At 43.8% G+C, this 27,931-nt stretch overlaps 1 protein-coding gene across 4 annotated transcripts in view; it reads right to left on the bottom strand.

The window, feature by feature from the left end:
• The window catches only part of LOC112981126 (Golgi integral membrane protein 4-like), a 49,082-nt gene that overhangs the window by 15,097 nt on the left and 6,054 nt on the right, over nucleotides 1-27,931 (bottom strand). For 3 of the 4 annotated variants that reach the window (XM_026096513.2, XM_026096514.2, XM_064525468.1), the window contains 9 exons: nucleotides 27,682-27,756; nucleotides 24,991-25,040; nucleotides 22,222-22,275; nucleotides 17,589-17,739; nucleotides 13,480-13,562; nucleotides 9,610-9,765; nucleotides 9,201-9,479; nucleotides 6,772-6,929; nucleotides 2,861-3,069 (listed from right to left, as the gene is read on the bottom strand). In XM_026096513.2, coding sequence (XP_025952298.1) covers nucleotides 2,861-3,069; nucleotides 6,772-6,929; nucleotides 9,201-9,479; nucleotides 9,610-9,765; nucleotides 13,480-13,562; nucleotides 17,589-17,739; nucleotides 22,222-22,275; nucleotides 24,991-25,040; nucleotides 27,682-27,756 — 1,215 coding nt within the window. Of the gene's footprint in view, nucleotides 1-2,860; nucleotides 3,070-6,771; nucleotides 6,930-9,200; nucleotides 9,480-9,609; nucleotides 9,766-13,479; nucleotides 13,563-17,588; nucleotides 17,740-22,221; nucleotides 22,276-24,990; nucleotides 25,041-26,106; nucleotides 26,449-27,681; nucleotides 27,757-27,931 lie in introns of those variants that run through there. The other variant, XM_026096515.2, reaches the window with a different exon arrangement.

Below are 27,931 nucleotides of genomic sequence, written 5' to 3'. Positions count from 1 at the left end.
CTATATCGTTAAGACACACCTTTGCCTCATGCCACTGCTAAGTCTAGGCAGTAACTATAGCAACAATCCAACTGTACAGCCAGACCGACCATCACTGGGAGCTAAACTAAGCCATGGCAGGTCACATGTCAGTGCCACCTTCCCCTTTGCTGGCACACGACTGCTGAGAAGGTGCCAAAACAAAAGGCAGGCTTTCTGTGTTAGGTATGGGGACAGGCAAGGCAGGAGAAGAGACTAATGAGGGAAAAGCAAGCCAGTTTGCTGTGCCTTTTTTTTTTTTTTTTTTTTTTAAAAAAAAAAAAGAAGTATGGCTATTGCTTTCAACTAAGGAAAGGCCCAAACCTCACAAACTAGATATGGCTCTAGCAAATCCCAGCTCCAGCACTCACCCACACTGTCTGCCATGACCAGGGGCTGAATGCTTCTCCCAAAAACATTAAAGGAGCCTGTGAGGCAGCAGTGTTCCCTATAGGACAGCAACATGGCCAGTGCAGTTGAGTCATTACTTTGGTTGTTAATTCCAATTAGGACATGCAGGTCAGGGGCTGTTGGTCCTCATGCTCCCTTATCCCTGCCATGAGGCCATTTCTTTGCAGGATGGAATTTACTTTCATGTGAACCAATTAGTTCAATTCTTCTCAGAGGACCTCCTGAAAACCAGGTCAGTGAAACATGAAATAGCAGCTGAACATAGCTGTGGGAAAGCACAGGAATACCAAACCTCCTCTCCAAAGGGAGATCTCTATGCACAGCAACTCTCACCTTACAACTCCTGTTCTGGAAGGAAGGAGTTCACCTGCACAGAATGAAGTGAGCCAATGGTCTGGGAGATTTTTCCCCAGCTTGAATGATTTTGCCTCTTTCATCCAAGTCTCAGTTAAAACAACTGACCTTCATGTCTGCCCCATGATGTCCCTCCTCTGCTCCCAATCCAGGCATACTTCTGAGCAATGAATGAAACCAGAGCCAAAATCTACTGTCATGAAATGAAGCTGGAAGCACCTTCATGATTTTTAATAGGAGGCAAGTCAGCATTTCAAATTAGATCCTCACAGGAAGCCCCAGTTCCTAGCTTCCCTGCCTTACTGCATTTGAGACCATAGCAATCAATTAGCTACAAGAAAACACAACTGTTTTGTTACCCTGGCTCAGTCTAGCAACAGACAATTAGTTTTAGTCATATCTACATTTCATCGGTGTCCCTTTTTGACAAAGGCAATTAGCCGACTTTCAGGTCTTATAGGTTACTGCCTTTTATGTAAGAAATTGATGGTAGAATCTGTTTGCAGCAAAGAAATCTGTTTTCAAATGATTCACGCTGTATTCTGGCTCCTTGAGCCCAGCAGAGCATCTCTGTTCACAGTTACATATCCCTCTCAGATCAGATCTCTGCCCAGAAGCTTATGTTTTAGTTCTCCAGTGCCTGACTGGGTTGCTGTAATACATTTTGTTGTCTTTATTTGCTTCTGAAAGATTTTTGCACCTTCCCTCTTATGCCTGTGAACATAAAGCTGTAATTGAGTTAACCTTCCCTTTGTTACTGGATGCATAGAAATGCTGTAAAAGTCACCGCCACCCACTCTCTAGGTTTCTCAAAGGTCTAGTCATTTGATGGCTATTTTTTATTGTTTCACAAAACACAAATAGGCATTTAGTTGTTCCCTCATTTTGCCACTCCCATAGCACAGCTCAATTGAAAAGTCTCCCTTGGGAAATGAGGTGAGGAGCAGATTCTGCCCTCACAAGCTTAACCTAATGGATTATTCATTAGTTGGTTTCGTGGCCTTACGACACATTTTACATCAAGTCAAATGCTTTCTCTCCTCCTGTTATTAGCTGACTGAGTGCAAAACATTCAGCAAAACATTCACTGACTTTGCGCAGGGGTCTGAATAGAGCTGGATCAGAAGGAAGAGCAATTTAACATGTTAGCAGTTCCAACAGCTGGCCTCCAATTGTCCAAATGCAGTTACTTACTGCAGACTTTCTAGCTAGCTGTAGGTACTCAGCTGGCTGGCTGACAAATAAAACTAACTGTCCTTGAAATTATTTGCTTTTAAACCCCTAAGGACACTTGGGAAATTTTCTGCCCTGAATAAGCAAAATAAACCCACTTCTAAAAAATTAAAATCAATTTCTAGAGGAGACCCAAGATCAAGTCTTGCAAAGAACAGTGACATTCCCCATCACTCCTATAGGAGAGAAAAGAACTGACTCAACCTGCACAGCCTTGGAAAACATGTGACGATGTGGAGACAAAAGGAGAGGAAAAAAATGGAAGTGTTCAGGCTTTTCATTTGGCCAAGGACAATAAATGCACAATATCTACAGAAGATAAGAGAAATAAGTCCTCCTTCAATACCATCTGGGATGAAAGCCTTTATTCCTTGAAACTGAATGGAAGATTTTAGTTCCTTAAACTCTTCCGCAGTTTGCTATGACAGTCTGTAACTATTGCATTTGTTGGCAGTAAAGTTGTGCTGTTTGATTGCTCTGCAGAACTACAAAACTATAGGCGCTAGACATAAGGACGACAAAACTTACCTGAACCGTAAAACCTGGAGACTGCAAATATTGTCATGGAGTCAAGAAGGTTTCTTCCTGCCAAACTGGGAATCTAAACTGACAGAGTGAATGGGCTAAAAGAAATGAAAGCAACTCAAACCTCGGATGAGATCTAACCAGAAAAACATGGCCTAAGAGTCATTCATTATGTGCTTTACATAGACAATATCAAATTCTGTGATTTCTCTATAAGTTATAAGGTTTTCCTTTAACAAAAGCAGAAAGTTTTTCTCTCCCCCCACCTTGATTAGCTACCAAATCAGTACTGTACAGCATAAGATTATGGAAAACCTACCCATTTCAAGTTCCTCATCATCTGTCTTTCCCTTCTTGCCTTCCTGATCAGCTATTTGAAGCTCTGCCCCTCTCTTCTGGCTGGGCAGCTGTAGGCTACCATTCTGCATCTCTTCCCCAGGCCCAGGGTCAAAACGAAGGCTCTTTGGGTAACTGTTCACTTGTTCTTCATCCAGTTGGGCATTCACTTTGTTAACTATGTCTTGCCAACTGCAACAAAGGTAAGAAACAGAACACCTCCACCTCAGTATACTTAGAGATTTCAAAACTGCATTTCATAATGGCAAGCAAATAAGAATTCCAATGCATGCAGAAATTTGGCCTAATATAATGTGCCTGGCAAAATCAGCAGATTGCATTAGCTACCCCGACAGCTGCACGAAACAGAACATTTAATATGCCACATAAGTACAAAGTTATGCTTCATAAATGCAATTTATTACTGCTTTAATCTCTTATTCATGTGCTAAGATAATGTATCCATGTAGCAATAAACTTCAATTCTAAATGGATACTTACTCATGATTCACACATATCCAAACATACAAATCTAAGTTTTGGGGGGAAAAAATGTAAGAGACAGAAGTCCTCTTTATGTTCCATCTTTAGTAGCATTTTTATTTTTAATAAAGTAAAACTGAGGTGGTTTGGCCTAAGACAAGAAAAAACCTTTCAAAATAAAATAGAGAAAAGTTGCAATATGGAACTGACAATTTCCACTGTCTGGTAAATTTTAAAACTATAAGCTCTTTGTGAATATTTGCAGCTGGGTTGGGCACTTTAACCAACAGCTGTTTATAAGCCTATTCTATAGCACATGTCTGTCCCTTGTACAGAAAAAACAAATAATTGGAAGGAAACATTCCAGCATTTTGTTTTAATTTTTCATCATTTCAATTTTTTTTTTCTCCAAGTGTCTTGATCCATCTACAGAGCTGAAAGTCAGTTATTCACACACACAGCTCTATCTGTGAGGGTGCAGGCAACCCCTTTCAGATAGCCATTAGTCAGGAGTTCCTTCCTCCTCTGTGATGGTTCCACCTCAAATACACTTCTCCTGTTGTCTATATCAGGATCTACTATTCCTGCTTCCCTCTTAACAGGGCAAGTGCCTCAGATGAACAACAACTTGATAACAAGACACATGCCAAATGCGACACATTTTCCTTAACATTTCCCCACCTGCAGTAATAGCACAGCTCACACAGATAACCAGCTCGGTGGCAGAGCACTCCGTGTTACATGTTCTCACTGCATCAAAATGAGTTAGAAGGCAAGAAAGAAACACAATATCTTCGTATTAGTTCAGGTGAATGGTGAAAAGTCCGTAATGCAGGACGGGTCTCGTAAGAGACACCTTTAGAAGCAAACAAAAAAAACAAAAAGAAAAACAAAAATAGGCAAAGGAAGGAATGAAATCCCAAGAATAGACTCTTAATTAAAAATAATGAAAGGATCTCCCCAAGCTTTTAACCTGAGTAAACAACTGCCACTCCAGGTAGGATTCCTGTTCAACCTAGCCTGTTATCTTGTATTTAGATGCTTTAGCCAGTTGAGTTTTAAAAACATAAGACATTTAAGTTTTTAACTGCTGTGAAAGGACAGGTGCAGCCAAATCCCTTAGGTCTAGCACCTTTTAGAAGTGGCCATACTGCCACCACACAAAACTTTCAAAGAGGAAATCACAACACAGCCTTCAGCTCAGCCCCATTATAAAAAATACCAGTTTCTAGCTGTTCAACTATTTCTGGATCATAGATCCAGGAAAGGAAAAGCACATCACAAATACCATGCTGGGGTGTCTGTCCTTGTGGAAGTCATGTGCCAAACATGATCAATATTTGCATTTTCTGTTTCCAAGACTAGTGACAATATCCTGTCCAGGTTCTACATAGGCAAGGAAAGGCCATTCTGCCATTCCCAACTTCAGCTCTCACCTTCAGTTGCATCCATACAAATCCCTCCCTATAACAAGGCAGAATATCCTCTGTGTTGTTACTTTTTGTGTCTGTGCATTTGGTTAGCTGTCACAGTAGTATAGGGAGGACCTGACCCTGCACAGAGATGTGCAAAGCACAATCTCTTCCCTGAGAAGTTTACAGGTTAAGTGAAAAAAGGATAGAGAAGAGGAGCAAGTATAATCTGTCTGATAATCTGTAATGAAATCCAGAAGTCTCCACTGCAGGTAAAACAGGAATTAAATTAAATCCTGTTTGCTTCAGTACAGTGAGCAGATATGACTTAGACACACACAGAGAATAAATAAGTTAAATAATAAAGCACTATTTTCAGAGCCAGTTTTTGGATTCCAGCCAGACTTTAATGAATTACAACCTCAGAAAGACCTTTTCTTCCTTTTCCAGAACAGTCTGGTCTTCTCTGAATGCTGCTGAGACAATAAACAGTTTCTTATTTGCCTGTACAGCATCCAATACAACAGGACACTGGTCCCTGACTAGACTTCTAGGTACTACAGTAATACAAGTAACATACTGTAAGAATTATCCATTCAGTTATCTGCGTGGAACCATCATGCCATTCTCTAAACACATGTCCTTTCCAAGTGACTCTTCTCCCTAGAACTTTCTTCTCCCTAGAACTTTCTTCTCCTGTTTATCCCAAGAACAAGTCTGGGGAACACACTGTACCAAGCATTTGTTTAATAAAGACAACAGTCTTAAGAAGCAAGGAAGGTGGAGACCAAGGCTCAAACCCCTGTATTGATGCAGTTAAATTGGTTTTCCTTTTCCAGGTGAAGCCAAAGTTGATATCAACTAGGTCATCTAAAGTGCAGTTATGCAGGAATATAGACAGGGCCAAAGCCCGGGCTGTCTGATAGATTCTGGCTGTGTCCTCATTTCTGGCATAAACCATTGCTGTGGACTGTTTTATCCCACTTCGGATATAACCAATAGTTTTAGGACCACTAGTCTCAGACATCTGACTTCATGTTCCAAGCAAACTCTTTGAAGGAAGATCCCTCCTACTTCTACCACACCTCAGCAGTGCACTGGGGACAGGGGCTGAAGCTTCATTCCCTCAGAGGAAAGAAAACAAAGGCGGGAAAGCAGAGTTTAGGAGTTTGCCTTTGCCCTAGCAGCAAGAAAATCAGAAAAAAAGTCCAGTATCTAATTGATGCTGGTTGCCTGCTGCTTCTAGATTACCCTATAAACTAGAAGATGATAGGCCTTCAAATCTTCAAGCTCTGTTTGTTCCTGCAGAGCTTGACAGATTACTGATTAATTAGTGGAAAACATGAGCAAGTCTCAGCTCTAATACACAACTTAATGCCTCTTAGAGTAACTGAAGGAATTCCTTAGCTATCCTTGCTGCTAAAGATGGATGGCTTCCATTATGCAAAATTTCTTCAGTGTGCTAAACAACACAGGGTATTTCATTTTGTAAGTTAATCAGAGAGGGAGGGAATTTCCTGAAATCAATTCAGACTCCCACCCCCACCTTCTCCTTCATCTAGTGGGGAATTCATGCTGCTCTGATCTCACTCAGCAGTAACTCTTCTCTCTCCACACAGTCCTTTTACCAAGCAGTTCACATACAACCTCCTGTCCAAAGGCAGCCTACAGAGAATGATACAATATCACAGATTTCTGTACTTTCCAGCACTTCCAACACAAAACTTTCTGTTTTGCCAGCACACCCCCCGCACCAGACTCTGCATTCAAGCACACAGTGCTACTTGCAGCATGACTGGCCTTCTGCTTGGGCTGAGATAGAGGCCTGGCAGCAGTACTCAGTTACAAGTAGACCACAATGGGATCAATAATTTGCACTTTCTTCAAACCCTCTTTTACATAGAAATCACACTAAACAGGTGGAGAGAGATTGTGGACCTGCTATATGGCATCTTTGAGCCTAAACACTGAGAGCAGAAGGGAGTTTTGCATCACCAACCTTTGCATTTGCACATGTTTGTTCCCTGTCAAGTGGTGGCTGTCTGGCATCTGAGTCTTTTCTGATGCAGATGGATGTTTCAAATCAGACAGTCCCAGTCCAGGAGCCTGGCTTTCCTCACTGCTTTTCCCCTGAACACGCAGCACCATCTTTACATCCTGCAGAGAGGACACACACACTCAGGATATACACAAGCTCCTAAATTGCATCAGATCCTCACAGATCCCCTTTGTGTTTGGCAGGCTCATAGGCCAGAAGATCCTTCGAGAGTGAAAATAGGTTCAGAAGTGCTCCAGAAAAGAAAAACACAGCCCTGTCTGACCAGCCTGCAATAAGAATGTCCTTCTTCCATACAGCCAAGAGGAAATCATTTGGATCCTACGTGACCAATGCTTGCTTTTTCCTGGGTAGGTGAATCTCGAAGAAACAGAGAGCAAAAGCATGGTTATCTCTTAAAAAGAAAAAAAAAAGTCATTCTAATAATTACAGTAACTATAGTCTAACCATACTGCAATTATACCATCATTTTTGTAGGAATTTGCTTTGCTTTAGCTCACTCTCACAATCACCACAGGAGGCAGTGAGGTGCTGTTATAAGCCCTTTGCAAATCCAGCAGGATCCAGAACAAGAACTCATTCTTCTGGGTCCAGCCACTGAACCATAAACTCTCCTGAGAGTGCACAGGTCAGGACAGTTTCCAGATCAAGAAAGTGGAATCCACATATGCATATCATTACAAAGACCATAGTTTTGAGTGTCAAAAGCAGGGGCTGCACAGAACATACCTGAAAAGCTGTAAGAGAGAAAAAAGTAAGGACAAATACAAGGAGATGATCTGAGGTTTTTCCATGGCATGTTCCCCTCTTGTACAGAATAATTTATTTTCAAGACCTCTGGCAAACTAACCCATTTCCAGCCATAGCTCTTGTATCCTCTGAAAGGAAAGAGACCTCAGGTTAAGCTATTACTTTTATCTCTACTAGTGCCCATCACTGCACTCCCCCAATGGGACACTGACTCTGGGAAAAAAACACTAACTGTTAAGTTAAGAGCATCCATAAATCTGCCAGAGGCTGAAGGCAGCTGCAGCTGCTTATGAGCTATACAGGGAAGATTTTTCACCTACTCTGACTGCCTCTGGAACACAGACAATAATGCTCTCTTTGCCAGATTAAAGTAACTCATTTAGAGGTCTAAGGTAGCCAGCTGATCTATGTAGGCTCTTTTAAGTCAACAGAAAGAAGCAAGCTTCCAAAGGGGGAGTAAGGACATTCAAAGAGTGGAATCCTGCTCCGACTATTCCTCTAGAGGATTTTACTTCAATAACGAGTGTGCGTGGGCACAGGAAAGCGGGAGGGGAAAAAAAATGCCCTGCTCAGGCAGCACAAGCAAGTTCTATAAATTAGCAGTGTGAACAATGCGAGTACTGTCCTTCACACTCGCCACAGCATGCAATGCATTCACCCACTCAGTGCCCAAAGCAAGGTCCATTAGCATAGATTTTTGGGGTGGGGAAAAAAATAAACAAAGAAGCGAGCAATACTAGAGGTCTCACGAGCTGAGAACGTGCCCTCCTAGAAAGAGATTCCCTGCTTCTACACACTGCTGGTTCCAGCTCTTCCCTGCAAGACTAGCCAGCTCCTGGAGGGAAGTTTGCATAGACCCAGTGAAGCCATGAGTGAGTGCTGCAGTGTCCTGCTTAGCCACAGGAGAGTCCAACCATCCTTGTTCACAGGCAGGGAAGGAAAGCAATGAAGGAGATATAACACTTCCCAGAGGATCATTCTGGCATGCTGAGCCAGAAGAAGGGTGCAGGAGGGAGGGAAGAAGAAAACTTTCCCTTTGGCTCCTGTTTTGGCTTAGGAAAAATAAGCTGAGAGTTATGGGGTTTTTTGTTTGTTTGTTTAACTCTTAAAATAAGAATTTTTAACTCTTTTAAAAACTCTTAAGACTCTGGAAACAAAAAGCTGCTAGAACTAATGAATGAACACACACTGGGGTCCAAGAGAGATAGAAATGTCCTGGTTGCATGTGTTGAAGCTGGACGAGAACAATGTCTGGGGACTAGGGACCACAGGGATATAATTACTGGCACGAGGGTAACGGACTGCAACCTCCTTCATTAGCACCCACTCACAAGAAGATGCATAGCGGTTCACAAGACAGTGAGCTGTTCCCCAAGCATTCTTGTGGCCAAATACAGCCCTTTATTAACACATTAACTTATTTCAGTGCAAAATGCAGGAAATAAGCAAAGTTAACACAGAAGACAAGCCCAGTCCTCAGTGAACTGGTTCCTTTTTTCAAAATAAACAAGTGGTTCTTTATAAAGGCTTCTGGAGTGAAACATTCAGTGGGTCCCTCTAGCACGCAGCCCATGGTGTCTGGTTCTCAGTCACATAGCAGGCAGAGAGTGTGCAGAACTTACTGGGTTCCCATTAGGTAAACTGTTCACAGTCCGGGTAAATCGGATCACATGGCCATCCCCATGCCTTGGTGGCCAGGCTGGCATAGCATCTGGTGGTGGATTGGCATCTTGCAGAGGGGCTGGATGGGTAAGAAGCACATCGCCCTGTGGCCTCAGGCCATCATTACTGTGCGAGTTATGGCCTTGCAGCAAACGCCCATCTGCCTGACTCCGAATCCCAGAGACCTTTGGTCCCAGCAGGCTCCCAGCAGGAAGATTCTTCTGATTGACTGAAAAAGCCTACAAGAAAGAAAGGATGAGAGTGAACTCTAAAGGAACAAATCCAGTTCCCTCAGGTTCATAGCCCAGTGCTGAAAACCCACAAAAGCCCCAAAGAACTCCCCCTCCCTCTTTCTTGGGAGTACCACACCTTCTGCCTCACAAGCTGTAACTGGCTGTTGCCTGGCACCAGGGGCTGCTCCTTCAGTGCCTCTAATTGCTGTTGCCCCTTCCCAGCTCCTACTTCTTTGAAACTTGGCATCTTCTGTAGCGCTTCCTTGAACTGCCTGAACTCTTCCAACTGGGCCTGAGGGGATGAGAAGGGCACAGAGAAATCTCGCAATAGCAGGGTTAAACAACTCCTTGCTGACTCTTTTTTGGGCAGTTGTTCAGCACGGATACTCTACTAAAGAGAAGGAAGAGAGAGAGGGAGAGGGGAAAAATACACAGCCATTAATGATAACAAGCCCAAGCTAGGCTTGAGCTTTCCCTCCAGATTTCATGGATGTTCTGTATTGCCCCTTTGCCAGTCTTGCATCTTATTTTATCCCATGCTTTTACCTTGGAAACACTGGCCGGTGAAATCAGTCCTTTGAGCAACACTGTTTACAGCATGAGCTATTAGCATAGCTCCTGCTTTTGCACAGGAATTGCATCTTGGGTCTTGTTAGATTGGGCTTCCTCTCCTTGAGTACAGCTCACAAACACATGTACGTTCAGGTCAGCTTTCTTCTGTGCAGCCATTTCTTCTTGGATGTGTTTATCTCAGAGGAGCTGACACAATAATTGGCTTCATTCTACTTGATAATTCAATTTACTTCAAAATGAATGCAAACTAATACTCCTGGTCTGTTAGACAAATGTAACGCTTTTGACGGTTGAGAGTGGAAGAAACAAGCTGATAAACTGCAGCAGAGAGAAAAGAGCCTGAGAAAGCTATTCAGGAAAAGCTCCCCACTGCTCCCCCATTTATAGGAAAGTAGAGGAAGAGAGCTTTCCATGGGCTTGCCAAGCTACCTGGCAACAGACCAAAGTGGTGATTGAGCAGAGCACAGGAAAGCTTCCAAGCAGCAAGGAAAATTCAGCAGGAAATGAATTCATGAGCAGACATTGTTGATTTCAGGTCTTCCCTCTGAAATTTGACCTTGACGCTGTCCTTAAAACAAAAAGACCTCAATCAAGACAAAATAAAAGGAATGAGGAAAGGAAAGCAGGGATATAGCTACAGTTAGTAGGAGACTGCTTCCAACCAGAACAAACCAGAGGGAAGCAAAACTTGCACCCATCAAGAAGCTGCAAAGGTAGTCAGCCCAGAGGGAAAGACGATTTAGACTAGCCTTCATGCACAGATTATCATCCATCACAACAAGGCTGTGCATATATCACTTGATGCCTCTGTGCCTCATTTTACCTGGCAGACCAATTGAGAGGTCAGGTATTGCAGGCTCAATCTGTCTAGGGCTTGTGAAACATATTACAGTCCTTGGATAACAAACAGTCTCTAGAATATAAATTACTCTTCTATAAACATTCACTTGCTAGAAGCAAGATCAGCAGCTGGATACTCAGATGGGGCAAATCGAAGCTACAAGGAAGAATTGTTATGCTGATAAAAAGCAGTAAGTCTAGGTGGGTGCATGCTCCAACATAAGGCACCTGGCCACAATGAAGACAAATACAGTTCCATTCACTCTTGTGTTATGAAGCATTCTGATTAGATACTAGGAAGGACTTACGAGAAAACTGACAAAAAATCATTAAGGTTTAAAACTAGTCTCATTGTCAGGCAAAAAAAGTGAAAAGAAAACATCCAAAAATATTTTCTGAAATTGTTGGGACCAGCCCCCACCACTTCACTAAGAGCCAGAAATAGCAAACAGACAGATGCTTGGAATACAACTTTGTTACATGACTGTCTAGTATATTTAGAGCAGGGAGTTGAGCCCTGTCTCCTACACACAGGGCAAGTGCTTTTACTGTTGCTCACTCTTAATTTTGGCAAGAAATGACTGTTGGCTGTTTCTTGCAAACTACTTTTCCCACTCGTCAACACTTAAGGGGCCAAAAGTTAAGCAAAGGAGTTGCCACCGTGTTTTCCAATTTGTAAGCACTTGACTTTTCAGCCCTAAGCATATTTAGCAGAGCTTTTTAATGGCATTCAGAATACATGCAAGTTCACATACTTGAACTACTGATTGCTTTTTCTAATGCAACAGTTAGCAGAACAGCATTTAAGGGACACTTCTCTGAAGAGTAACTCATGATTGGCCCTACATGCTGTTCTAGATGCAAATGCACACAACACTGAGCCAGCAAGACAAAAGTAGAGCATACACAATGGCAAGCAGAGGACCTCCAGATCAAAACATATGGACCGAAGTTGTCAATGTATGACTTGAGCTGACTTGGTCTCAGTGTTTCTGGGAGGCAAGCCACAAAGCAGTGACATATGCAGCTTCTTTGAAGGTTTGGTCAGGATGCCTAAAAGTGAAGGCTAAGTGGCATTTTGGTAGAAGCAGGTGTGAATGTAAGGTTGGCAGGGGCACTGAAGCAGCTCGTAATCACATGCTGTTTCAGTTCCTGGTAGGGATTTCCTGGATTGACCCCTAAGATGACTAAAAACCTTTGTTTAGTTGCCAGCAGGTACACTGCAGGCATCATCAGTGCAGAGCATCCTGCCAACCTGCCTAAGCCTCGTGAAAGAGAACAGAAAAGCAGTTAAATGGCAGGACAGGATTAAGAAGGCAGGGAAATCAAATACATTGACAGTCCATCTGGGACCCCTCAAACTACATCTGACATGAGCCAGAAAGCTTTCAAATGACAACTGCCCTGTGATGCCAGTAACTTGTGCTTCCTGCCTGAAGTGACCAATTGTCTGTGAAGTTTGCAGTGCCCTAGAGCTACTTACTATCAACTTCTTTGCAGAGCAAATCAGGCCAAAACACAAGAGCAACCTTGCAAAGGGCAAAAACAACCACCCTCCCACCTCCAGCTCCAGTTTGAGTTCAGCCTCCATCTAAGGGGAAGAATTGGTTTTCAACAGCATTTAACCACAACCAATCCTTCCTTCTGAGCTTATTCTATAACCCAGGAGAGTGCTCAGCAGAAGGCTGTTAATTAGAAACAGAAAAGGCTAATCCAAACAGTGATGTGACTTTAACAAAATAGACTTACAAAGCTGCTTGTGTCTTGACTCAGTACAAGATCCTCAGGCAGACACTTCTCCCAGCACCCTGCTCTTTCTCCTCTCTCTAGTCATCTGCTAGCTCTCAACTTCAACTGGCTTAGCAGAACTCGATGAGGTCAGAATTTCTGCAGCACGCTGAACAGAGCCTCACACTTGTCTCCAGAGTATAAGCACAACACCATGCCAAGAAAGCTTTATACTTTTCTGCATCTCTAGTCTTAAGCCAACACTGCTTACATCTTTGCCTCTGGCCTGTAGATTCAGAACCTCACTCCAAAGCTCTTATTACCAAACAATGATATCTTGTTTATTTAGCTCTTTCAGAATCCTTTCAAGGTGTCCCTCCCTACTAGAATTTCGCAAGGAGACACAAAAGGGGACCTTTTTTACCCAAGGCTGCTGAGTGTCCATTTATATTCCCAGAAAACCAGGCAGGGCACCTCTGCATTGCTATTTCTCTCAGCAATTAATTTTATAGCCATGAGCAGAGACAACTCATCATCATTTAGGATGGAAAAGAAATATGATGCGGGTAAGTGACAGGAAGAATTCCAGGCTTGGGAAGAAGCTCGTTCAGGCCCACCTGAATTAGAGTGACTCTTCTAGCACATCTGTATTTTCAGCTACTGGGCCAGACTCCAAGCTGAAGAATTTTACTGGTCCAAAAAGCATCTATACTGCTCATACCAGCACTGTTTTAAGCAATTCATCCCACTGGAATACAGTAGATAAGTAAATTTATTATTTATGATTGGGAATTAGAGGATGCATCCAGTCCCCAATGACAGATTGCCCCATGTTTGTCACATGGGACATGCTCTTGTCAATTACCTGGGAGTTAAGGAGTTGAGAGTGAACTTCCTGGTGGGCCTTCCGAAGAAGCTTGCTCTCTTCTCTGAGTTTAAAGACTGTATCTGCAACGAAAGAAAGAATTTGCACTAAAAGAGCTATTTTTGCAAGGACAGCACCTCACCATAAATTCCTCTGGACCTCTTAGGACTCTCTGAGTCCAGGAACTATCACAGAGCAGTAGCTAGAGACTAGCCAAACCAAGCACACTTAGAAGCCTTAGTCACCATCCCCTTCAGCACTCAGGACTTCTGCCCATCTGAGGAACTTCCCTCTCTCTTGAGTACCTCTGCTAACAATTGCTATCAGGATCAGGCTCTTGTTGTGCTTGCTATTACTGAAGACACTTATCTCAGGATAAGATATTTATTCCTTGTCCATTTCCCTCATCCATTGCAGCTGAACAGAAGGACAGCAATACACAGTGGTCAGAGACCTCATTCCTGGGAACTGGAAGGTTAAGGAACAGCTACAAGAGCTCTGTCAGCTCTCATGCACTCACAGCAGATCCACTAAGGAGGTTCCCTCCAACTGCACAGAGAAGCTGCTTTCTGAAAGGAGGCTACAAAAAAAGCCTACAGAAAGCAATCACAGCACAACCTGCTCCTCAAGCACATTCATTCCTACCATGTTTAGCAGCAAGCTCATGTCCAGAAGCTCCCAGGCTGGGGTCCTTCCAAGCTCTTTGCATGCTCCATAGCACTTGAATGGCAAGACACACAATGAATTTACATTTCATTGCCTTGAATATAATTCTGTATCCTCCAGGAAAGGAGATGACTGTATCAAAAGATGTCAGCCCTATTTTGGATGCTCTGCCTTAAAGCTCTCTTAAAACATCACTAGAACTGTACTGTGCACTGGGATTTCTCTGCAGACATAGTTGTGTCCACCACGAAAAGGAGGGGTATTTTTCCATCACAAGACAGTCACCTTGCTCTAGGCTGAATTATAGATTAGATTTCAGCTCAAGATTATACCTATTTCTAATTACAGCCATGCATCTTTTTATAACATTCATCCCAAGGATAGGGCAGTTTGCCATTGCAGTTGGATGCTATATTCTTCTCTTACAGTGAAGATGGTTAACATGGGAAGAAGCAAACTCTAGGAAGCTACATGGAAAGAAAGGCAGCTCTGTCTTCCCTGCAGCCAGAAGCTGGGATTACAACCTGTGAGACCACAAATAAAATGGCTTTAACTGAGTTAACTTGGGTATATACAGTGGGGAAAGCACACACTTCAGCTGGGGTTGTTGGCCTGGAGCAGTGGACAAGGGATACATTTTCAGGCCGCTAGTCCAGGCTAAATGACAACTAGCACAACAGTAACATGGCAAAGACCCCCAAATACAATGCAGACCTTCCCACAGACCTTCAACAGAAGCAAAGGCATCCCCAACATGGGAGATGTCTGAAGGACGGATGGAGTTTCACTGAGCCAATACCTCAGGAATCTCTAGGTCTTCAAAGCACATTCAGAAACTGGAAACCAAAACCTTCATGCCACTGTGTCCTTCCCCTACCATCACTGTGGCAGGGAACTGAAATCTTGGTCCCAACAACATCAGAAGGAGTCTTACCACTGGTGTCCATGGGACCAAGGTTTCCACTCTAACTGCAAGGTCTTTGCTCTAATGCAAGTTCTATAATAATCCAAGCTACCTCTCTGCCTTCAGAGCTGACTGTGCCAATAAGCAATGAGAAAAGTGGGAAGTGCAAGATTAGAGTTGGGGAAGACAGCAGAAGACAAGCTGTGCTGGGGGTGTGATATATGGCATAAATAGACAAGTCCTATAAAGCTAAGAAGAAAATATACAGAAATCATAATGCAGCAGGAGAGGGTCTGGAGCACAGGGCAGAAACAACAGGATCAAACAGGTCCCGGCTAACAGGACTGTGAAGCTTCAGCTATCTGAACAACAGCATACACTCATATTCTATTATCCAGTATCCAAAAACTACTTCCAGAGGCAGGGATTTTCAGGGACAGGGCACAGCTGCCCCGATAGTACCACAACCATTGGGTCACATGATAGAGTAGCAGCTGCAGCACCCCAAATTCCTGTGTTACATGCATCTAGTTAGCTCCATCATTATCCTGGAGAGCTACCTTAAGGAAACCAGAGTCCCCAAGAGGAGCTGCCAAACCAAGCTCCACCTTTGAGAGCAGTCCTGCATACTTCCCACCGGGCTTCTGTTTTCTCCCAGCACCCCTGGAGTGAGGTATCCATTTTTGCAACAGAATCTGGCAAAAATCCTCCAGTTCCACTTTAGCAATTCAGAGCAATGCTCACTGCTCAGATGCCTCTCTTGTTCTCTCCTATTATACTGAGAGGCATGCCTTCCACCACAGCTGTCCTGAGGACACATTATACACAGAAGTACCAGTGGAACATAAGGAAAGAAAATTAGGCCTTGGAAGTGTTGCTAGCTCTCCACCTTTGCTTGTAAGACTACCTTGCTTTTTCCACATGCCCTGGTTCCCGATACCTTCTAAGGGAAGGCTTACTAGCCAGTTTTGTCCTTAAAGCACAGAAGAAAGCTGGGACCAAGTAAACAGCAGCCTGGGAAGACAGACAGAATATTAATATCTCACCCTTAAGTCAATCTTCCTGATCAGCCTGCCCTCTTCAGATTGTTTTGCTAATTTTTATTCTCCTTTCTCTGTGGCAGAATTCATTTTCTTGCTTGGGGGAGAGGAAGGGCTACATATTTCAAGAAGAGAGATGGAATTAAATATTTTGGTAGTGTGTTTCACTCGCCTGTGCTTGAGTTCCCCTTTCCAGCCCAGCAGATATTATGATCCTAGGCTAATCCTTCAGAGAGAGGAGGCGGGGGTAGGGGGAATTTAGTGGCTCTCACTCTCACAGACCTAATCTAAGTTAAGGATAGACATGAACCTCAAAAAAGCCAAGACCCAATTAAGCAGCAGACTAAAGTGAAACTGTTCTTTGGGAATTAAAAGGATTAGCATTCTCTGCAATACTTACACTATTAAATGCATTTTATAGACCTTTATCACATACAGGAAGTATGCTTAATTTGCTTCCAAACTTAAATGTTAGAATTTACAGGATTCTAGTATTTCAGAAACAGAACTGTTTATTTAAAAAAGTGCACAGATAAGTGGGAAATATATATTGAAACAGATGGAACCTCAGTGTTGCAATGTTTTGTCTATGTCACAAAGAACATCTCTTGCTAACTTAGCTGCACTCTCCCACCAGAGAAAGGAGAGGGTAAGACAGTATCATCTGATGGGCAGAACTGCTGTTTCTGCCCCAACCTGCTGTGAGACTACAGGCATGCCTCCGTGCCTTAGCCTCTCTCCTCCTGCTTTTAGATCATCTTGTCCATTTCAAGTGTTACCTCCTTGAGAGATGAACTATTTCATAGCCTGAACATGTTCAACATCTGGCACAAGTTCTAACCCTACCTGGCAATGAAAATTCTGCACAAATAAGTAGCATCTGCAGTAAGATTAAGCAGCCAGAAAAAGTCAACTAAGCTTTTAAAATAACACCATGAAAGGTGTGGGTGTTGACAGAGGCTAGGGGTGCCCCATACAGTACAGCAGTCTCTGAACTCCAAAGAACTGAAAGTTCAGTTAAACACAAGGTCACACAGTCTCCCTTGGAAGAAGGAAGCTCTACCCCTCTGTAACCCTATCCTGACAGCACATTTGAACCTGCAAGCTGAGAAGAGGTTTGCCAGCCAAACCAAGTGGCTGCTTTCGTGGCGTTCTCGGATTCCACCACAAACCCACCACCTGCAACCCCCAGTGGCTCCCCTCACAGTGGGAAGCTGCTTGATAGCGTGCTCTGTATCTCTCAGCTCCCCTCACTGCAGGCTCAGGACAGTTGGCCAGTTTTAACATCCTTGTTCCTGAACTACCACTCTGCAATAGGACAATACTCCAACTGAGGTATAGAAGGGCTAAGGAACCACACCCAGGATCATACAGGAGTGTTCCTATAGTATTTGCAGACCTTTGGAAAGACTGGAGAACAGACTCTCTCCTCTCCTGAGCTCAGTTCTTCTCAGCCCCTTTTTTGCCTAGTGTTTTCACAGCTCTCTATTTGTACTCACCCTGCAAGTTTGTGACTTCACTCTCCTTCTCCTGCTGCAGCTGGGCATATTTCTGGCTGTGGGTCTCCAGTGTCTTACGATGTTCCAGTTTCAAGCTGTTGTGCTGTAGCTGCAGGTCAAGCAGCTGCTTCTTGACATCTTCATGCTGGTTCTGAACCAGAAGAAGTGACAAAGAGTCAGTACAAGCAAGGAGGGGAGGAGTAATTAAAATATTTTCAAGACCTAAAGTGACTCTGCTTCATGAGTTGCTTGGGAATGCGGAGCAGATATTGGTTCCTCTAATGAGGTAACGAAAATTTCCAGGTACCAAGAAAGTGTTCTTCGTGATCAGATAGTTTAGGAGGGGTATGAAATGCCACTTAGCAAGCTCTTTACTTTGTGAAGCAGTCTAGAAGATCTTATTGGAAGCCACTAAACTGGAAGCAAAGTGAGGATGCAACTCCACTCCTGCCTGAAAGAGATGGAGACTCTGGGAGGACACAGCCAAGAGCTCTTCCTGTTCCCTCCCAACTACCCTCCTACAGCCAGCTCAGTAAGAGAAATACAGGCTATAAGCTTTAACAATATCAAGCCAAATGCCTGTGAAACACTGCAGAAATCCAAGGTCCTTTCCAGAGTCCCAGACATGCTGAAGAGCAACATTACCTGGAAGGACAAATGTTTCCATGGTGCATATAGTACATGCATCTGTACACTGCATTACAAGGACACTTCACCTTTAAATAGGCCTGAAGTCTAATACCTGTTGCCTTTCTGTCTGCAGATACTGCTAGTTATTGAGGAATCAGGAACACCTAGAAAATTCTCTCCGGTTGGTTTGCTCTTTACAGCCTGGCTGTTCTTCCACCCACCACTCCAAGCTGCTAAAACAGGAGCCCCTTTGCAAGGATACCATGTCTTCTCACATAATGAGCTCACAGTGAGCCCACATTTCTTGGTTTAACATGGGGGTGAACAGGCAGAAAGTGCCAAGGTAAGAGGACCTCCACAAGACCACAAGCTATTTCAAGCAGGCCAGAATTCAGGACTATTTTGTGAAGTCATCTGATAACAGTTCTTCAAATCTTTTTTCTCCTCTCCCCTCATACTGCCTGAGAACAAAACATGCTGAGACATCTTTTTACTCAAATCCACTGAACCAGAATTCACCTCCTGTTGGGTTCCCATGGTAACCCATAGTCCTTCCACATTCAGTTTGTCAACACCAATCATGTATGCAAATTGATTGGCTCACAGGTGAACCCTCACCCTTCCACACAATAGCTCCTTACAACACAGGCAGCAATTTTAACTGGCCATCCTGTATATCAAACTTTTTTTTTTTTTAAACCTTTAAATGCTATTGATGCTTGCATTTATCCCCAGTAGAACAAAGTATCTGTGGCCCGGGCATTCTCCCCCAACACAATTATCCTCAGCTCAAAGGAGGAAAGAGAAATCACTGTACTCCAAAAATACATACAATGCAGAAGAAAAGGCTTTCATTGTGAAGGGGTCTCAGAGGAAGAATGAAGAGGACAGACAAGGCTGTCAGGTTAATTGGATCACAAGATCAGAAGAAAAAAAATACAGAGATTACAAGTGATTTCTGCTCTGGCTGTCAAAGACATTAGGTACTTACAGCTCCCATCAGGGCCATAGGCAGAAGTACTGCAGAGGAACCACATCCTTAAATATCGTTTTGAGACCAAACACTTCAGAGAAGTCACTAACAGTAGCAAATGAGAATTGATTTTAAAAAGAAACCCTAAACAAATCTAAGGAATATTAAGTCCTCATCAGCTCAGGTCAATTAATTTGTAGCCCATATCCTGTCTGGCAAGTGATGTGCTTAATACCTATGCCCAGACTGCTCACAGCCAAAAAGGAGGGAGGAAATAGTATTCCTCTGAGCATGGCAGGAAGCTGTATATAGACAAGTGTCTTGACCAAGATCACACAAAGCATCTGAGGCTCAGTCCAGCTCATTAAGCACACAGAGCATCCTCACTCCCAGCTGGTTACTAAAAACAGCTGCAACTGACATATGCAAACATTAGAATGAATCCAGAGATGCTGAGTTTTATTGTAATTGTAGGACAGGAGATCTGAGACACACTACATGCAATTCCTTTTTAGAGGAGCAGCTTATCTGCAAGCAGAGCATTCTCAACCCAGTCATTTCTACGAAAGCAAGGTATACTGACAGCTCTGAGGAAGTCAGGAACCTCTTCTCTATATCCAGAAGCACACATCTGAATGTAATATCAGTTTATGTGACTCAATTCCCTTCTCTACCTCAGAGATACTGTTTTGCTCAGTCAAGCAGAGACAGTGAGAGACTGAGATATAAATGTCATGGAAATCACATATATATGCAAAATTGGGTTGAGGGGAGACAGAGAGAATGTGCTCTCATGACATTTCACTCTGTGGTTCCCTATGCCTAATGCCCAGAACTCTGCAATGCTGTGATATCACATCATTCAGGAAGTCAGCTAATCCTAGATAAATTGTGAATCACTCATCTCAGCTGTGTGGATTCAGGCCAGCAAGTCCTCCCATTCCACCATCACTTTGCTGTTCAGACAACATGTAGTGCCTAAGATGCATTAATTATGCAGTGGCTTTAACTCACTGAAGTGTCTGGGGAATTGGGGGGGGGGGGGGAGGAGGAGTCCCTCAAACACACCTAGTTCTGTCATGGTTTAGAGAGCAGCTCTGTAGCTAGCATTTAACAGAATGGAATTAGTAACTGGACAGAGCCCAGTTGTCCCTTTGATACTGGTCTGCTTGTTGCAAATGTCAGTAAGGCAGGTATGGCTTCGGTACAGGCCAGAATGACAGCTTGCAAGTCAAGCGAGATCCCTTTCCTCTAAAAAGCTAGGAAAAGACAGTATGAAATTGAGAAAGCCCTCCTGTGTGGCCTGGTGCATCAGGAGAGCCCATATGGTTAACACAGCCATCAGAGAACTGGAGGCGCCCTGGGCATAAGGAAGGTAATGGTCTCACAAAAGCTCCCATGCTCCTCAGTGTAAAGATTCCAAAGGGCACAACCAATGTGCTGGGGTCAGCAGAGTGGAAAGACAGTCACAGTGGGTTTGACTGTCAGGAGGGATAACCCAAGCATCCACATGGCTTTCTGCAATAAAGGCATTTAGTTGCACTGTGACTCAGTTTGGCCATTGTAAAATAGGGACCTTATCTCCTTCCCAGAGAGTATGGGAGGTTTCACTAATAAAAAAAATGAATCAGGTTCACATTCTACTTTGCAGAGCATAAGGAACATTGGTTGTTTCTAGCTCACACAAGAAGGGCTGAAACTGATCTACTGTCCAAATGCAAAGGCAGCAGGCAACAGAATTCTAGGAGAAAATGCCAGCCCACCAGACAAAAAAATGCCATCCTAGGCTTACTTCAGCCCATTCCAAATTCAAACTGGCCTTCATGAAGGAATTACATTCTCCTGGCCAATTTTAACCCTTTTCCCCTCCAATCTAGGGTGCGCGTGTGTATCTCCACTTTACATTACCTCAGATATAGGAATTTCTTCATTTTAATGCCACGAAGCTCAGTCCTTAAGACAGAGCTCTTTCCCCTTCTCCGCTACACGGAGCGGAACTTCCTCCAGCGCAGGCTCCCTGCAGAGCCCTTAACATACCAGACCCCATTTCCAGGTAGCTGTGCTTCCTGCTCAAATACTTCACACACACACAGGCAGAGCTCAGTCTGCTCAGTATGCCTCCCTGTCTGCTTGAGCAGTGGGATGCTGAAGGCTCAGACACTGCACTTCCCAAGGGGACTGTGCAAACTCATATGTAAAAATGCCAAGATGGAAATGTTCCCGCATGCTCAGGATCTGGTGAAGTCTCTGAAATCAGCAGGCATACAGCACAAATTCACTGGGCCCCAAACAGTCACCAAGATGATGCCTTCTCTTAAGCAGTAATATCCTCCAGAGCAGTCTCTCCCTAACAGCACACAGTAAAATAAAACATTAATAGAGAAGGGTACTGAGTGGAAGAAAATGGGTCTAATGGAGAAAGCCAGCAGTGGGTGACAGAGCTGTGCCGTGAGGTCAAAACACAACAAAGGCTACAGTATCCAAATGCAGTGTCAACGGCCATGTAAAGTAAAAAATGACAGTAAAAGAATTAAAAGCCATATTTGCATCACTCTAACAAAACCAAACTCTAACATAGCATACTGTACCTGAAGCACATCTTAATAAGTCATAGGATACTATAAGCCATCCCTATCTGATCCACACACATGGACTGAAATATATTCTATTAACCCAATAGGGCAAGATACAGTGAATAAGGCCATTTGCATGTTAAGTGACACAGAAAAGAACATGCTGAACAACAGAACTCCTGTTGTAACTACACAAAGTCCACCATTGAAATGAAGTAGAGATGAAGGCCTAATACAAAGCCCAGCAGAATATGAGGAAACTCATGAACCTGAACCGTCAGGAAGGAATGTAGGTCTATGCCACTGTGTGGTCTCCTCCCTCTGGGCTGGAATTAGCTGCAGGAAACCCTTGGTCTCTCCTAGGCACCCTTGGTAAGTGAAAGCACTGACTTTCCTTCCAGTGCATGTTCTTGAGTGCACAGATGACAGTTACCCAGAACCAGGCTCTTTCCCTTACCTTTAGTATCTTGTGCTGGGAACTGAGGGCCCCATATCTGTTCATAGAATCTTGCTGGAAAAAAAAGATCAGAGTGCCATTAGATCCCAGGAGACCCCAAGGCAGCTGAGACATACATGAGCGCCTGCCCAGCCACTGCACAAATAGCAAATTCCCATGCGTACTCGCACACATCCCAACTGGGAACTGGCATATGGAGATCATCAGCATAACATACAGCCTGAGCACTGCTGGGAAAGAACCCTTTCAAAACAACCCAGCTACCAGCTAATTAACTGCAGGCCTAAGTCATGCTCTTCATCCAGTTCTGAGCTCTGAACCCAAAATACAGCAAGGAGGAGTTTCTTTTAATCACTTTTTATTAACTTAAAGAAAAAGCAGCCTGATTATCATGTCAGCCCCACCAGGGTAAGCTTGAACTCCACAGAGTAGGGGAATTACACGAGCTTAAGTATAGTTACCAACCGACTTCAAAAAATGGGATCTGAACCACAAACAGTGAGAGGTTTTGCTCTCTTGATTGGCATTTGAAGTTTTTCCCAGACTCTGGTTCTTCACCTAGGATGGGCCCAGCACTGAAAGAGCTTTCTGAAGCAAAACCCTCCCCAAACCAGGCTGAGCAGTCTTTGCTGCAGCCCATGCCCATCAGACAGCACTACACTTTCATCTACACGCAAATTGCACCATTTAACAAGGAAAAAGGAAAAACAAAACAAAATTGATCTCCAATTGAGTAAACCTAAAGCAAACTCCTGTAACAAGGCACAGGTCTCAAACTCAGCTAAACTGACACAAACCAACAGCACAAAGGGATTTGTATGTGTCCACAGAGGGGGTCTGCACCATTTTAACAGATCTGCTCACATCTCCCCAAGGGTCAATGCTTTTCCCTTTTGTCTCCAGTGTACAATTCCTCACTATAGCACCAGCACCTCAACACACCAGACGTGAAATCTACCAGCTACCTGTACTCAACAGCTGGGTCCCCACAGCACTGGTGGCACTGGAGAGAGAACATGCTGCAGCTCTTCCTATTACACACACCATTACAAGCACCTTTGCTGGGATCTATATATGAGAAACTTACATCAGCAAGGCTGAGACAGTAGGCATGGAGCTCCAAACTAAGCACCACGCAGAAGCTATTTCCAATATAACCCACAAGTTGACTTATATGATAAATACTCAACAGGATATGAAATATTACCAGCAAATGAGCATAAATTGTAAGGTAGCTGCCTAGCCATTAGAATATTCAGATATTCATCCATGAGCTTCTTTCCGTAATGAGATGGCTTTCAGCAGTCACAGATGAGCAGCGTAAAAGCAATCCCTTTCCTCCAGCATGTCATCAACAGATGCTCCAAGAAAGGGATAAAACCAGCCTTACAATATCAAGTCAATGGGACAGTAATCCAGGGATGCTTTTCTTTCTAACCCACATTGATGAGTCCTTCTTTGCCCTGCTGAACGAGCAATCATAAGCCTTGGTATTTTCTACCCATGAGTGTATTCGTTGATACTATTGCTGTTCAGACCTGTGTCATCCCCCATCCCCTCCCAGTCCTCACTAATGTCTCCATCAGCATCAATACTTTGTTTAACCAAAAACATTCTGCTACCCTCTGTGCTGCTGGGTAAATGGCACAGGATGACCTTCAGTAAGGCCATATAATGAGGCAGGACATGTGTTTCACAGGCTTTTTACACCCCACAAAGAGCAGTGATGGAGCTTGGTCCTTGGGACAGGGTCAGATCATACACTATTTCAGCTGCATAAATGAGGACAAAAAGCAACCTGTGGCATTTGATGCAAACACTTAGAAGACCAAGGTTCCCACGACCTCTGGCAATTCTGTCTAAATTCAGAAGCACTGATGTTTTCACTGCTGCTGCTCACAAAGTATCACATGCTGGTCATTTGACTCCATTTCAGGGCCAATTGGGGAACACTGAAGGTGACAAGGGAGTCCCATGTGGCCTCAAACACAAGGTTTCTCCACTCCTGCCCCTTCCTCTACAGCAAGGAATTTCCTCTCCTGAACAGATCAGTTATACCATCAGTCTCCACCTTGCTTGAATCCAGCAGAGTAAAGCCAAACAAGCCAATTTCTCAAGACACAAGGCCTGGGGAAGACCATCATTTCACCTGATGCACAAAGCTTTGCACAGCCATCAGCTGGCCAGCAAACATGCATCCCAGAAAGGACAGGTCACCCAGCCCTGGAGCAGGACAGCACTGAGTAGAGGATTCATGCTGCCTCTCCCGCATGCACCCCATTTCAACTTTGCCGTTCACAGCCCAGGAGAAAACATTTGCCCATCCCTGGAGACAGATAACAATATATCTATTTTCCCCAACAACACAACACCCTTTCTTCTCTACGTTCCCTGTGGTGTGCTTTGTTTGGCTTCCCCAGGACTCTCTTCCAGCATGAAACAGAAATTCCCTTCTCACTGACAGCAGCACAAGACTCCCTGATACCCTAGGAGCTGGCAGTCAAATCATCTACTCTACTATTGCATATGGAAAAATAGGCAGGATACTTCTAGCATGATACTGTCTTCAAGCTGAAGTAGATCCTCACAAACCAACAGCCCCGCAAGGTGGAGCCAGCTAAAGTTCATCTTGCATCAGACACGCTCATTGTCTTTCATACCTGCCAGACAGCAGCACTGGCCTTATCACTGCGGTAGTACTGAAAAGACTTTCCCCATTCTTGTATGCACACAAACACACGCACACTCTGAAGGACAGACTATACCCACCTTCTCCTTGTTGAGAGCTTCCTGAGCTTCTAATTTATACACTAAAAAATCTAGAAATGGAAGAGGAGACAATTTAATGAGCTGGAATTTACAAGGATCTGTTTTATATATTCAGAAGGAAAAGAAAGAAATGGCCCCTTGCTAAGTAAAAGGTTGCAGCTCAGCAAGCTGGCATGCAGATGCTTCCAGGAGACTCCTACTCAGCACCATCAAAAATATGGTAGTACTTTCCATGAGATCTGTCCACCCATTTAGCCTGGCCCAAATGTCCTTCTGTTCCCATTCTATAGGCAAGTGCATTGGTGACTTCCCACTTCAGCCCAGATATGGCTGCATTTTGTTAGCACTGAAGCTCTGGAATGAGAGATGATTCTGAAAAAGAGGAATCACAATCTCCTTCTGGTCTCACAGAAGCTTTATTATCTGCTGATCTCATCTGTGCTTTCCTCTTAAAATGGGAAGATCTGGAAATTCCCCTCTGGCTTGTTACAGAGCAGATCTGATCACATTATGTCTATCTGCTATCCAAACTGGAACCAAGATAGGGAATATAAACACTTAATGTGGAATGGGTCTGGGCTGAATGGACATTCATGAAAGGCCCTTCCACAAAGCACATCATGGAAGCCTCTGGTGCTCACATATTCCTGCTCCAGTGATACCTAGATCCTTTCTAAAGGGCAATATTTGCTAGCAGAGGCACAGCTGAACAGGAAATTTAGCAAGGAGTGGGCCCAGAAAAGAATTTAATATGAGGAGACACAGTTGAAGAAAGCAGCTGGTGAAATACCACAGCTTAGTCACCAAGGCTGCAGAAATACTCAGTTCCTAGTAAGCAACAGTCACAGGAGCAAGTCCCCAGAGTGCAGCAAAACATCTTGGCTTGCACTTCCCCACTGTGACTGACTAGGGCTATGGTTTTCAAACTCAGCCCTCTTCCAGTCCCCCAAGGAATTCCACAGAGATGACGTTAATATTGCCTGCTGAATTTAAGCCCACAAACAAGCTCCACTTTTCTTAGTCATCTTTTGCTCTCCCATAGAAATAGTGCACAGAGACCCCAGTCCATAGACTGCTGGCTGGAAAGCACACTGAACTACCAGTAAGCCTGCTCACGTTGTTACTGCTGGAGACAGGGTGCCACAGGGCCAGAACACCAGGGTGGAAGTCCAGTTCTGCTCTGGCCACCAAGCTCACTGTGGGATCCTGCGTGAGCTGCTCTGCACATCAATCTAATCCAGGCTGTTCAGATCATACACTCCACATGCAGAGATCCCAGCGTTACTCAGCTTCCATCTGCGAGATGGGGCACTGGGCAAAATCTGTTGGAGACAAGGGCTGCCCTTTTGTGCTGCCATTTGTACAGCACCTAACACAGAAGGTGTCCTGAACATTGACGGAAGCTTTTAGGATCCAAATGTCATAAAAAACAAATAGCAGATGATACTCTCTTATTAGAGATAGCACTAGAAGGCCCAAAGATTTAAATCCAATGTGCCCTTCAAATTCTAGTTTTCTAGACTGGTCAGAGGAATAATCACATTAGCTTGCCAGAACACAATGACAAAGGCATTACATGATTTGACACCTGTTTTGCTTCTCAGGAAGCTGGCTGCATAAGGACAAAGCAAACAGCCAGGAGAGAGAAGTGTGCCACTGAAGCTAGTGCCGTTTGTCTTTTACCCATGAGCATCAAATTCTCCGCTGGCTTGAAATAAGAAGTCTCTTGAGTCAGGCCATGGAGCAAAGCCCCATGTTATTTTAAAATCCAAGATGTGGACAGCACTGTGGCCATCAGACTTCATGCCTCATGACAAGAAGCCATTTATTAGTCATTTCGTTTTCTCAGTCAACCCCCACTAAACACATGAAAGAGACTGAAATTCAGCTTCTCCCTCAACTATTTAGCCACATGCTAAAGCCAAACCTGGATGCTGTATGTCAGCATTTCCAGAAATGAAGTGCATGTAAGAGTAAGGAGCAGCAATGTTACTTCACATTATCAGCTTTGAAGATAAAAAGTCAAACTGTTAAGTTGCCAGCAAGAGTCAGGTAAAAAGGGGCCTGACATCCAAGCACACTACTTCACTGAAAGATGTGTGACTTATTCTATTGGTTTCTGTGGTCTTAAAATATCCTGCCTATATATCTACCCTTGGAATTCAACTTTAAAGGATCTTGCAGTCTATAGTGTCCATGTATAATGCAATGCAGTGATCATAATATTATTAATAAGCACTTGTAGAACTCAGGATCGTAAGATCCCTTTATAAATATTGATGCCAATCACAGTATTTATTTTTGTGAAACTGAGCAAGTTATTTCACTATGTGACAAAGTTTGTATATTTCCAAGAAGAAAACCCAGTCTAGTGCCAGATATAGCTAATCAGTTTTGAAGTGCTCAAATGCCACATCATGGGTGCTATTATTCACAGATTAAGCTGAGGACTCATGTGGCATTAGGAGAGAATGCAACACCCCTCCCAGCACCTTCTGCCCATGGGAAACAGACAAGTCAGTTAACTGTTCTCTGCTTATAAAGCAGGGATGAGTCTCACCTGGATAGGATTTGGTAAGGTCCGCACAGTGCTGTGAAGGCAGACAGTGCTCTGGGTGCCACACAGATCTTCCCACAGGATAGCTGGAGGGCTTGCTAGCCACTGCTATGCTACCCATGCAACAGACTCACCTTCCTTTGTCTTCTTGTGTTCCCCTCTCTCCTTCTGCAGGGATCGCTCTAGCCTGGATCTGTGCTCATACACAACTAGGGAAGCAGAGAAGCAGAAAGAGGCAAAACATGAAATAAACCCTGAGATTTCTTCCCACACATGCCAGAAGCCCAAAACAGGCTTCTCTCAGATCATACACACACGGACATAAGCGCACCTCAAATCCTCCTATGTGCTGGGCCAGCAGGTGCCTGAGAGAGCAGACTCAAG

Source organism: Dromaius novaehollandiae, chromosome 24, assembly GCF_036370855.1.
Source record: "Dromaius novaehollandiae isolate bDroNov1 chromosome 24, bDroNov1.hap1, whole genome shotgun sequence".
Classification (NCBI taxonomy): domain Eukaryota; kingdom Metazoa; phylum Chordata; class Aves; order Casuariiformes; family Dromaiidae; genus Dromaius; species Dromaius novaehollandiae.
The sequence above is the reverse complement of the archived record's forward strand: the minus strand, read 5'-3'. Positions and strand labels throughout refer to the sequence as shown.